The sequence below is a fragment of the Hevea brasiliensis genome, chromosome 13, assembly GCF_030052815.1.
Source record: "Hevea brasiliensis isolate MT/VB/25A 57/8 chromosome 13, ASM3005281v1, whole genome shotgun sequence".
Taxonomy (NCBI): Eukaryota; Viridiplantae; Streptophyta; class Magnoliopsida; order Malpighiales; family Euphorbiaceae; genus Hevea; species Hevea brasiliensis.
The window spans coordinates 1340710-1351751 of NC_079505.1; the positions used below are offsets into that span (position 1 = coordinate 1340710).

At 36.5% G+C, this 11042-nt stretch overlaps 1 protein-coding gene and 1 non-coding gene across 2 annotated transcripts; one reads left to right on the plus strand and one right to left on the minus strand.

Moving 5' to 3' along the window:
* Positions 1-2311: 2311 nt before the first annotated feature.
* On the minus strand, positions 2312-2419 carry LOC131172279 (small nucleolar RNA R71). The gene has a single exon (XR_009142761.1). It is a non-coding gene; the product is annotated as a small nucleolar RNA R71 (small nucleolar RNA).
* Positions 2420-8693: 6274 nt separating this feature from the next.
* LOC131172000 (classical arabinogalactan protein 9-like) lies at positions 8694-9424 on the plus strand. Its single transcript, XM_058132944.1, has 2 exons — positions 8694-9032; positions 9392-9424. The coding sequence occupies exons 1-2, from the start codon at positions 8694-8696 to the stop codon at positions 9422-9424; spliced, it is 372 nt and encodes a 123-aa protein (XP_057988927.1).
* The last annotated feature ends 1618 nt before the right edge of the window (positions 9425-11042 follow it).

Sequence of the window (11042 nt, forward strand, 5' to 3'; positions counted from 1 at the left end):
TTTGAATTAATTTGTAATTTTACTTTGTTTTATAGGAAAAATGGTGTTTTTGAGGGACTAAAAAAGAAATTTTGCCAATGAGGAGTGATTTCTACAGCCAAAGATATCAAAAACAAGTTTGAAAGTTGAAGTATGCAGTGGCCAAATTGTGCATAACTTGCCGCATAAGTTGTGCAGTTCTGCACAGTGAGAAGAAGTAATTTTTTCTTTCTTGCCGAAATCTGCATAAGTCACTGCATGACTTATGCAGACTTATTCCTTGCTTATGCAGCTTCACACAGAGGGCCCAAAAACCTACCAAAAACTACATAAGGGACTGCATAAGTTATGCAGTCCACTTATGCAGTTTCATAGAGTCTCCAAAGCTTGAAGAAACTGCACAACCAACCTGCATAGCTTATGCAACATCACGGGAAGCACCTGGAACCACTAATTTTGTATGGAATCTGCATAAGAAACTTGCACAACTTGTGCAACTTTTCATAATGAGCTGGCAGAAGATTCCCTCATGTAAACTTCACCTCAAACACACCATTTTAGGGCTACTTTTCAGAAAGATATAAATATGTCCTTATCTCATTTTAGAAAGGAGAGGAGGAGACAAAAAGAGCAACAGCAGGGGAAGAGTCAGAAAACAGAGCAAAAACGTCACCTCTCCATTTCTAGACCAGATTTGGAGTTTTCTTCCTTTCTTCCCTATTTCTTACCTTTCTTGTATTGGGTTTCTTAGTTCTTAGCTTAGATTTAAGATTTATTTCCATATTAACTCAGAATTTCTTGTAAATATTATAGATAGTGAGTAGTTTTCATTAGATTCTGGAGTTGGGATGTAATATTTGAGATATTTTATGGATTTTGATTGGGTAATCTATATTTTGTGGTTTTAATGAAGTTTTATTCATTTCTTGTGTGCTCAATGACATGCTTAGTGTAGGATCCCATTAAGTATTGTTCTTAATCCATGGTTGAAGTACTGAAAGGAAAAAACCTTGTGATAGATAATCAAGAAATTGAACTTAATTAACTTAGATCTAGAAATAGACTAAGGATTAAGAGGATTTACAGATTAATTAAGGAACTTAATGGGTCTTGATTAATTTTAACTCCACGAAAGTAGGATTAGATTGATTAAGGCACTCTTTGTCCCACTTGAAAGAGTATTCAAAGGATTTAAGAATTAATCTCCTTAAAACCCGTAAATTTCATAAGATTGGATAACCAATTTAAAAATCCCAAAATAGCTTGAATATGAACTCCCAAACTCTCAGAATCACCCCTTTTATCATTTTTAATTTCTAATTGAATTTAATTGCTTGCCATTTTAAATCTTACCATATTTCAATTTGCTTATTTTAATTTGCCACAATTTTAGTTGAATCATTACATTGTTGAATAGATTATTAATTTTGCATATATAGATTTCATACTTCAATATCTATCAATTTATTGCTTTAATTTCAAAAATAGTTCAAATTAGTCAATTTTTATATAAAAAATTTGATCATTAACACAACTCCTCGTGGGAACGATATCTTTTCTATATTACTTGTACGACCCGTGCACTTGCGGTTGGGCCACATCAAGTTTTTGGCGCCGTTGCCAGGGAGTTGTTTGTTTAAGATTGAATTCTTGATTATTTTAGTTGTTTATAGTTTTATCTTTGTTATGTTTTCATTTTGTGTTTGTTCTTTTTTAGGTACTCTTAATCTTTTATGAGAAGAGCTAGAAGCACAAGTGACACATCCTTATTATGTAATCCTGAAATTGAGAAGTTTTGTAGAGCCAACAAGAAAGAAACCAGAAAAAGGAAAGAAGCCTTGAGAGCAACTAAAATTGAAGCAGAAATAGCTGATAAAAGAATTAAAATTGGTGGTGGTAATGCTGGAAATGATCGAATCAATGAAAATGTAGCTCATGGTGAAGAAGTTGTAAATGCTAATGTGCCTAGGGGAAGTATGATGGATCATGCATTTCCTCGTTTTGATGACTTGAGAGAGAGTATAGCAAGACCAATAATTGATGCAAATAGCTACAAGATAGATTTTGGGGTTCTTTAAATGATTTAAAATTCCCAATTTGGGGGACATCCTTCTAAAAATCCACACACACATCTAAAGAAGTTTGCTATGATTTGTGATATGCAAAAACAACCTGGAGTATCTGATGATGTATCAAGATTGAAGCTATTCCCATTCTCTTTGAAGGATAGAGCATTGGATTGGCTTGATTCTTTACCTCACAACTCTATTACAAATTGGGAGCAATTCACTATTGCATTTCTTGGACAATATTTTCCACCTGGAAAAACTCAAGAATTGAGGAATCAAATGACAGCTTTCAGACCAATAGAAGATGAAACTCTCTATGAATCATGGATGAGATGGAAGGAATTAGAGAGACAATGTCCACATCATACCATTCCAAAATGGATGATAAATCAGAATTTTTACACCAATGTTACTCCTGTTATTAGAGGGATTATTGATGCTCAAACAAGAGGAGAATTTATTATGAAGCATGAAGATGAAGCTTATGAGCTATTGGAGAAAATTGCAAAGAATACTCATCTTTGGAGTAGTCCAAGAGGACTAGCTCCAATTCAAAAGAGACAAGCTGCTGGAATGTATGACCTCGATCTATTCAACATGATTAATGCAAAGTTTGATTCACTTACAAATGTTTTGGCTAAAAAGATGGAAGATTTAAGTATGTTGGTTAGTTCATCATCATCATCTGGAAATTCACAACAAGTTGCTTATGCAGAAGAAACTACCAACTGTGGAGTAGACTATGGAGAGCAAGCTGCATATGTTGGTAATTATGGAAACAAACAAATGAGGAATCCTTACTCTCAAACTTATAATCCAGCTTGAAGGAATCATCCCAACTTTTCATGGGGAAATCAGCAAAATCAAGTCCCAAATCAAAATCTTCAATCACAACAGCAACAAGGAATTCCATATCAGCAAAATAGGCAACCATTGTCTAATTGTCAGCAGAGAAACATGAATCCTCCACCAAAACAGCAAGAGCAAAGTTCCACCACAAAAGCTTTGTTACAACAGATTCTTGCCAACCAAACTAAGCATGATGAAGAGATGAGAGAGATGAAAGCAAGGCTAGAACAGATGCAAACACATAACAGAATGTTGGAAAATCAGATTACACAATAAGCATCTTCCTCAGGTACCAAGTCTTTTGGAAAACTTCCAAGTCAACCGAAAAACCTAAGAGAGCAGTGTCAAGCTATTACTTTAAGAAGTGGGAAGGTTGTAAACAATGAGAAAGTGAAAAAAGTGAGAAGAGAGAAAATGAGAAAGAAATTGATGAGAGTGAAAAACAAGAAAGTGAGAAAGAAAGTGCAGAAAAAGGTAAAGAGAAAATTAAAGAGAAGGAAGAGAAGTATATACCTCCAGAGCCTTACAAACTACAACTTCCCTTTCCACAAAGATTTCAAAAAGCTAAGCTTGATAAGCAATTTGGGAAGTTCTTAGAGGTCTTGAAGAGGCTAAACATAAATGTGCCTTTCATTGATTCTCTTTCACAAATGCCCTCTTATGCAAAATTCTTAAAAAAAATTCTCTCAAACAAGAGGAAACTTGAAGACCATGAAACTATAGCTTTGACAGAAGAATGTAGTGCCATACTCCAGAAGAAACTTCCTCCTAAGCTTAAAGACCCTGGAAGTTTTTCAATTCCATGTCATATTGGAGAGTCGTGTTCTACAAAAGCTTTATGTGATCTAGGGGCTAGTGTTAGCCTTATGCCCCTCTCCATTTATGAGAAGCTCAATATGGGAGATCTTAAGCCAACCCACATTTCTCTTCAGTTAGCTGACAGATCAATTAAGTATCCTGAAGGGATTTTGGAGAATGTGCCTCTGAAGGTTGGGAAGTTCTATATACCTATTGACTTTGTCATCTTGGACATGGAAGAGGATTCCAATATCCCAATTATCTTGGGAAGGCCCTTTCTAGCTACAGCAGGAGCATTAATTGATGTTAAGGGAGAAAAATTAACTCTTAGAGTTGGTGAAGATCAATTGGTTTTCAATATTAATAACACCATGAAGAAGCATCATTCTGAAGCTGATACTTGTTTGAGAATTGATATCATTGATGAGCTGGTTGAAGAACACTTCAGAAAGAGATATCCATAAGATCCACTTGAAAATTGCTTGGTTCATGAAAAAAGCATAGACAATGACAACCCTAATGTGGCTCCATATGCTCAACATTTAGAGGATAGTCCACCATTTATTTCTGCTCCAGTTTTTCAACTCACACAAAAGGAAAAAGTTGAGTCTAAGCAACCATCATTCAAGGAAGAAGATGCACCTAAGGTAGAACTTAAGCAACTTCCTTCTCAGCTCAGGTATGAATTTATTGGCCCCAATAACACTTATCCAGTAATTGTAAATGCAAACTTGAGCACTTTAGAGGTTGATAAGCTGTTAAGAGTGTTGAGGCAATTTAGGAAAGTTTTAGGATATACCATAGATGACATTAAGGGAATAAGTCCACACTTTTGCATACACAGAATTATTTTGGAAGAAAATTGTAAGCCATTTATTGAACATCAGAGGAGGTTGAACCCAAATACGAAAGAAGTTGTTAAAAAGGAAATTTTGAAGTTGCTTGATGCAGGGATCATATATCCTATCTCAGACAGTACTTGGGTGAGTCCAGTACATGTTGTCCCTAAAAAAGGTGAATTGATAGTGGTAAAAAATGAAAATAACGAATTAATTTCCACCAGAACAGTGACTAGTTGGCGAATGTGCATAGATTACAAAAAATTAAATATTGCCACTAAAAAAGATCATTTTCCACTTCCCTTCATTGATCAAATGTTAGAAAGACTAGCTAGGCATTCTTATTTTTGCTATTTATATGGGTATTCGGGATTCTTCCAATTCCCTATCCATCCAAATGATCAAGAGAAAACCACTTTTACTTGTCCATATGGAACCTTTGCCTATAGGAGGATGCCATTTGGGTTGTGTAATGCACCAGCCACTTTTCAAAGGTGCATGATGGCGATCTTCTCAGATTTCATTGAAGATATAATGGAGGTTTTTATGGATGACTTTTCTGTTTATGGATCTTCATTTGACATATGCTTGGCTAACCTTTCTAAAGTTTTGCAACGATGTGCAGATACTGACCTTGTGTTAAACTAGGAAAAGTGTCATTTCATGGTTCAGGAAGGGATAGTGCTTGGACATTTGGTGTCTAACAGAGGAATAGAGGTTGATAAAGCCAAGGTTGAAGTGATAGAGAAGATGGCCCCTCCTACCAATGTCAAAGAAATTCAAAGTTTTTTTGGGCATGTAGGATTCTACAGACGCTTTATCAAGGATTTTTCTAAAATAGCTAAACCTTTGTCTAATTTGTTAAGTCATGACACACCATTTGTATTTGACTAAGAGTATTTGGATGCCTTTTGTAGGTTGAAGCAAGCTCTTATTACTGCACCAATCATGCAACTGCCTGATTGGAGTCTACCTTTTAAAATTATGTGTGATGCTAGCAATTATGCAATTGAAGTTGTTCTTGGTCAAAGAAAAGACAAAAGGGCTTATGCTATTTATTATGCTAGTAGAACACTGGATGAGGCTCAAATAAATTATGCAACAACTGAAAAGGAATTCTTAGCAATTGTCTTTGCATTGGAAAAGTTCAGACCTTACATTATTGACTCAAAGGTGGTTGTATTTTCAGATCATGCTTCTATTAGGTATTTACTCCGTAAAAAGGAGGCTAAACCTAGGCTCATTAGGTGGATTTTGATGCTACAAGAGTTTGATTTGGAAATTAGAGATATGAAGGGAGCTGAAAATGTAGTTGCGGATAATCTTCATAGATTGAAATTAGATGATGAAGGAATGGATGCAGTCCCTATTGATGAGTTTTTCTTTGATGAACAACTTTTCTCTCTTATTGCTAAACTACCTTGGTATGCAGACTTGGTGAATTATCTATCTTGTGGAGTTTTACTTATAGGAATGACATGGCAACAAAAGAAAAAGTTTTTGCATGAGGTAAAATTTTATAGATGGGATGATCCTTTACTCTTTAGGAGATGTTGTGATGGTTTAATAAGAAGATGTATTCCTGATGAGGAGATAGAGTGTTATGCATTATTGCCATGCTTTTGATTATGGAGGACACTTTAGAATCTCTAAAACAGCTAGTAAAATTCTTCAGGCTGGTTTCTTTTGGCCAAACCTTTTCAAGGATGTGAGGAAATTTGTGTTAGAATGTGATAAATGTCAAAGGAGTGGAATTTGTCAAAAAGAGATGAAATGCCCCTAAATGATATTCTTAAGGTGGAATTATTCGATGTATGGGGAATAGATTTTATGGGCCCATTTCCTCCTTCATATGATAATAAATACATTCTAGTTGGAGTCTACTATTTGTCAAAGTGGGTAAAAGCTATTGCAACTCCAACTAATGATGCTAAGGTGGTAGTGAAATTCTTGAAAAAATTTGTCTTGAGTAGATTTGGAGCTCCAAGGGCAATAATTAGTGATGAGGGTTCACATTTTTGTAATAAGCAATTTGAGAGCTTAATGAGGAAGTATGGTGTAGTGCACAAAATAGCTACCCCATACCATCCTCAAACTTCAGGACAAGTTGAAATTTCTAATAGGGAACTCAAATATATCTTGGAGAAAATAGTGAGCAATTCTCGGAAAGATTGGTCTATCAAACTAGATGATGCTTTATAGGCATATAGGACTGCTTACAAAACCCCTATAGGAACCACTCCCTTTAGGTTGGTGTATGGTAAATCTTGTCATTTACCTGTGGAGCTAGAGCATAGAGCATATTAAGCCATTCAAACATTGAATTTTGATCTCAAGCAAGCTGGTGAGAAGAGGCTATTGCAACTTAATGAGCTTGAAGAATTGAGGATGGATGCCTATGAAAATGCCCATATTTATAAAGAAAGAACTAAAATTTGGCATGATAAGCATCTCAGGAAAAAGGAATTTAAAGAAGGTGATTCAGTTTTGTTGTTCAACTCAAGATTGAAATTGTTCCCAGGAAAACTTAAATCAAGGTGGACTAGTCCATATAGAGTTTCTAAAGTTTTCCCTTATGGAGCAATTGAAATTTGGAGTGAAAAATCTAGGAATTTTAAGGTCAATGGGCATAGATTGAAGCATTACATAACTGGAGACCCAATAAAGGGAGTAAGCTGTTACAAGCTTTCTGACCCCACACCTCCTTTTTAGTGAAATGCATAAAGAGTCCAGCTAAAGACTATAAATTAGTGCTCTTGGGAGGCACCCCAAGTTCTTTTATTTTGCTTTTGTTGATTTACTTTTGTTTGCATTACTTTTGTTCTTGTCTTAAATCTCCCCAAATTCAATTTTTGACATTGTTGAATTTTGTCTTTTGTACTCTTAATATGATATTTTATCCATTAACTCTCCCAAGATTGGTTTATTTTTATTGCTTCCTGTGTAGGACCCCTTCCTGGCTTATGCAGAAAAAAATTTTTTAGCAAAAAGGGTCAGCTGCATATGTTATTTGCTTCTTTGTTGAGGTTGGGTGTGTATCTTTTATATATCTGTGCTTATCATGTTGATATGATGGTAAGTGGGTCATTTTAGTGGTTTTGAACTTAATTGGGTTGTGTGATTCAATGTGCATACGCTGCATTTTATTGGCATAACTTGGGGAGCCTATTTTCTTTTGTGGATAAGTGCAACTTTGTGTAGATATTTTATTGAGCTTTAATGTGCTAGAATGTTAATTTGTAGGATTTGAGTTGAAATGACATAATTCACAAATGTCTCTTATGCAGAACTTACTTCTACAAGCTTGTATGGTGCAATTGTGATGGATTCTGCATATATTGATGTGTTTTTTATGATAATTTCTCATGGTTTATGCTTCACAGGGTTACATTTCTTCATTCTCATGTATTTTTCAAACTTGCAAAACATTTTTTATTGTAATCTGAATCTTGTTGAAATGTGCATAAGTAACTGCATAACTTATGCAGCTTTCGGGTCTCACTTTGCCTTAATTTCCATTCCTGCCGAAACCTGCATAAGGGCATGCATAACTTATGCAATCCTGCATAACCAAATTTTTACCATTTCATTTTTTGCCGAAATCTGTATAAGGGCATGCACAACTTATGCAATTTTGCACCGCCATAATTTTTGCCATTTTCGTTTCTTGCCGAAATTTGCATAAGGGTGTGCATAACTTATGCACACTTGCATAACTTCAAATCCTGAAATTTTCATTTCTGTCGAATTCTGCATAACCAAGTACATAGCTTATGCACTATTGCATAACTAAATTTACTGGGATTTCTTTTCTGCCGAAACTTGCATAAGTATGTGCATAAGTTATGCACTTTTGCACAACTAACTTTTCATAATCCCCATTTCTGCTGAAACTTGCATAAGCACCTGCATAAGTTATGCACACCCATTTTCCCCTTATGCAAAAATTCACATGTCCTGTGCAAATCAAAATTTTCAGCACACTCCACTCTCCCACCTCCCACTTCCCGTCATTACTGTTCACAACCACCCTCCTTCTCATTTTTCTCGGCATCAATCCCTCACCCCCTACCTTTTCGCCGACCAATACCCTAACTTCCCCTCTATCTCTTTTATTTTCTTCTTCCCTCCTCCATTCCTACCATCATTGACCACCACCATGGAAATGCCTCCCCCTTCCCCTCAAGGCTCTCCTCTCCAAGTCACACCCCTTGTAATGCAAGCCCTTAATCCTGATTCTCCTCCACAACAAACCCCTCCACCTCCTCCTACATCCACCTATAAAAGGAGAATCCGGTCTAAATCAACCCGACCCATGGCATCTGCACCACCTCCCACAAAATGCAAGGACCCTCCTGCTACTCCACTTTCTGAGCCTACACCCAAAAACCCCAGAACTTCGGCTTCCACACGACAATGGGTCAGTGCTTCTACCTCTACCCCACAAGCCAAATCTCCCTCCTCTAGCAAGAAGCAACCTTCAGCAGCGGCAACACAGGTATCCAAATTACCTTGGCCTCTTCTTGATCCAACCCATAAGGCAACTTTTAAGAGGCTAAAGGACAGAAAAGTGCAACCCACTAGGTACATTTCTGCAGATGCCCTCCAATCTGTTGGTTTATTTGATAATGTTGTTGCCTACCTTGATGGTCTAGGTTGGATGGAATTTGTGCATAAACAAGAATTAGTTTATCCAGCCCTAGTTTTGGAATTTATTTCCTCATTTTCTGCTACTTTGAAATTGCATGAGATAGATTACAAGCCAACTATGAAATTTAGGTGCTTGGGGCAAAATAGAGAGCTATCATTAGACCAATTTCACAGTATCTTTGGGTTTGCTATTGATGGATTGTTTAGGGTTCCATATACAGGCATAGAGGTAGCAAATAAAGGTGTTTGGAATACTGTTCAATTCTGGAGAAAAATTACAAACCAATCTCAGGGTTTTTATGTTGGTATATCCAAGACCTCCCAAATAATAAACCCAGCACTTAGATTTATCCATAGGCTTATTACTAGCACTATCTTGGGCTGAGGAACTAGTTCTGGTGTTGTTGGAAAATCTGAGTTGTTCATGCTATGGTGTGCTTTTCACAAAATCAAAATATCTCCTGGTTACTTCTTCTGTGAATATGTGTTGTACATTGCTACCAAATTTGTAGGTGATATATTCATGGGTTGGGCTCATAACTGTTATAGCTAAACATTTTGGTTTTGATCTGGAAGAGCATCCTCTACCAGCACTTTCAGACACTCTATATTTTGATGCTACTCACTTATACAAGACTGGATTCAGTTTGCCACCATCTGACACTGCACAACCAGAGTGCATACGTAACCATCTGCACAACCAGAGGCACACTGCACCAAGATCAACGACCTTCTCACGAACTCGCACCACCTACTCAATGCACAGGATACCCAGTAGACCGCATAGCCAACACCATCTGCAGTTGGACCCTCTTCCTCCGCAGCACCTCCTCCCTTCAACACTAAAGCCTTATTCACTTATCTTGAGAGGCTTAGTGATGATGTATATTTTGTGGATAGGAAGCTTGAATCTGGGTTTGATACCCTTAAGGATCGTCATGATCAACTCTTTGATCTTATTATAGGGACCATAGACAAGCAGAAAGAATTGAAAGAAATGATGAAGCAGCTCATGGCTTTTCTGGGTATGCCACCTCCACCTCCAGAACCACCCCTTCAGTAGCAGCCAGCTCCATCCAGTCCTCTAGCTGCACCTTTCGACAAGGGCAAGACCATAGAAATAGATTAGTTTTTTATCTTGCTCTTGTTCAACCCCTAGGAACTTTTCTTTTTTTTAGATGTGCTGGAACAATTTTAGTCTGTCTTGAATTCTGTTTTCTTGAAATACAATTGGATGGCTATTCCATTGGTTTTTCATTGCTTCTCATTGCCTTTGCTGCCCCTTTATGCATACTTGTCAATACATTGTATATATTTACATACATCTGCTGGTGTTTTCAAGTTTTTCCTTGATATGCATACTTATCAATACATTGTATATATTTACATACCTCTGCTGGTGTTTTCAAGTTTTTCCTTAATATATCATTATGCTGCAGCTTTTCAATATACTGCTCAGGCTGTGAAACTACTTATGCAAATGTTCTGCATAGCCTGTGCAGTCTCTTATGCAACTCATGCCATACTGTACAACTTATGCACTCTCCTTATGCACCTGTTCTGCAAAACATTTATTCTGCATAACTTGTGCAGCTTTCTTATATATCACCATCATCTTTTAAATTCACATTTTAGATGATAAAACACTGCTCTATACTAGGTAACTCTTTCTTTTTGCTTTTAAATTTAACTATTCCTGGTTATTCCTCTTTGCTTTGAGTTTTCATGCTGCACTGCCTTAGACATTGAGGACAATGTCCAATTTTGAGTTTGGGGGTGTGCATTTTGATTTTTGCTACATTTTTCACATTTTGAGTATAGGAACATCTCATCCCATTCCATTTATATATATATTGTA

Excerpts from the sequence above, each read along its gene's own strand:
- LOC131172000 (XM_058132944.1), top strand. The coding sequence starts at position 8,694 with ATGGAAATGCCTCCCCCTTCCCCTCAAGGCTCTCCTCTCCAAGTCACA. Across the intron at positions 9,033-9,391 it reads CTTCAGCAGCGGCAACACAG|GGTTCCATATACAGGCATAG; the intron begins GTATCCAAATTA and ends TGGATTGTTTAG.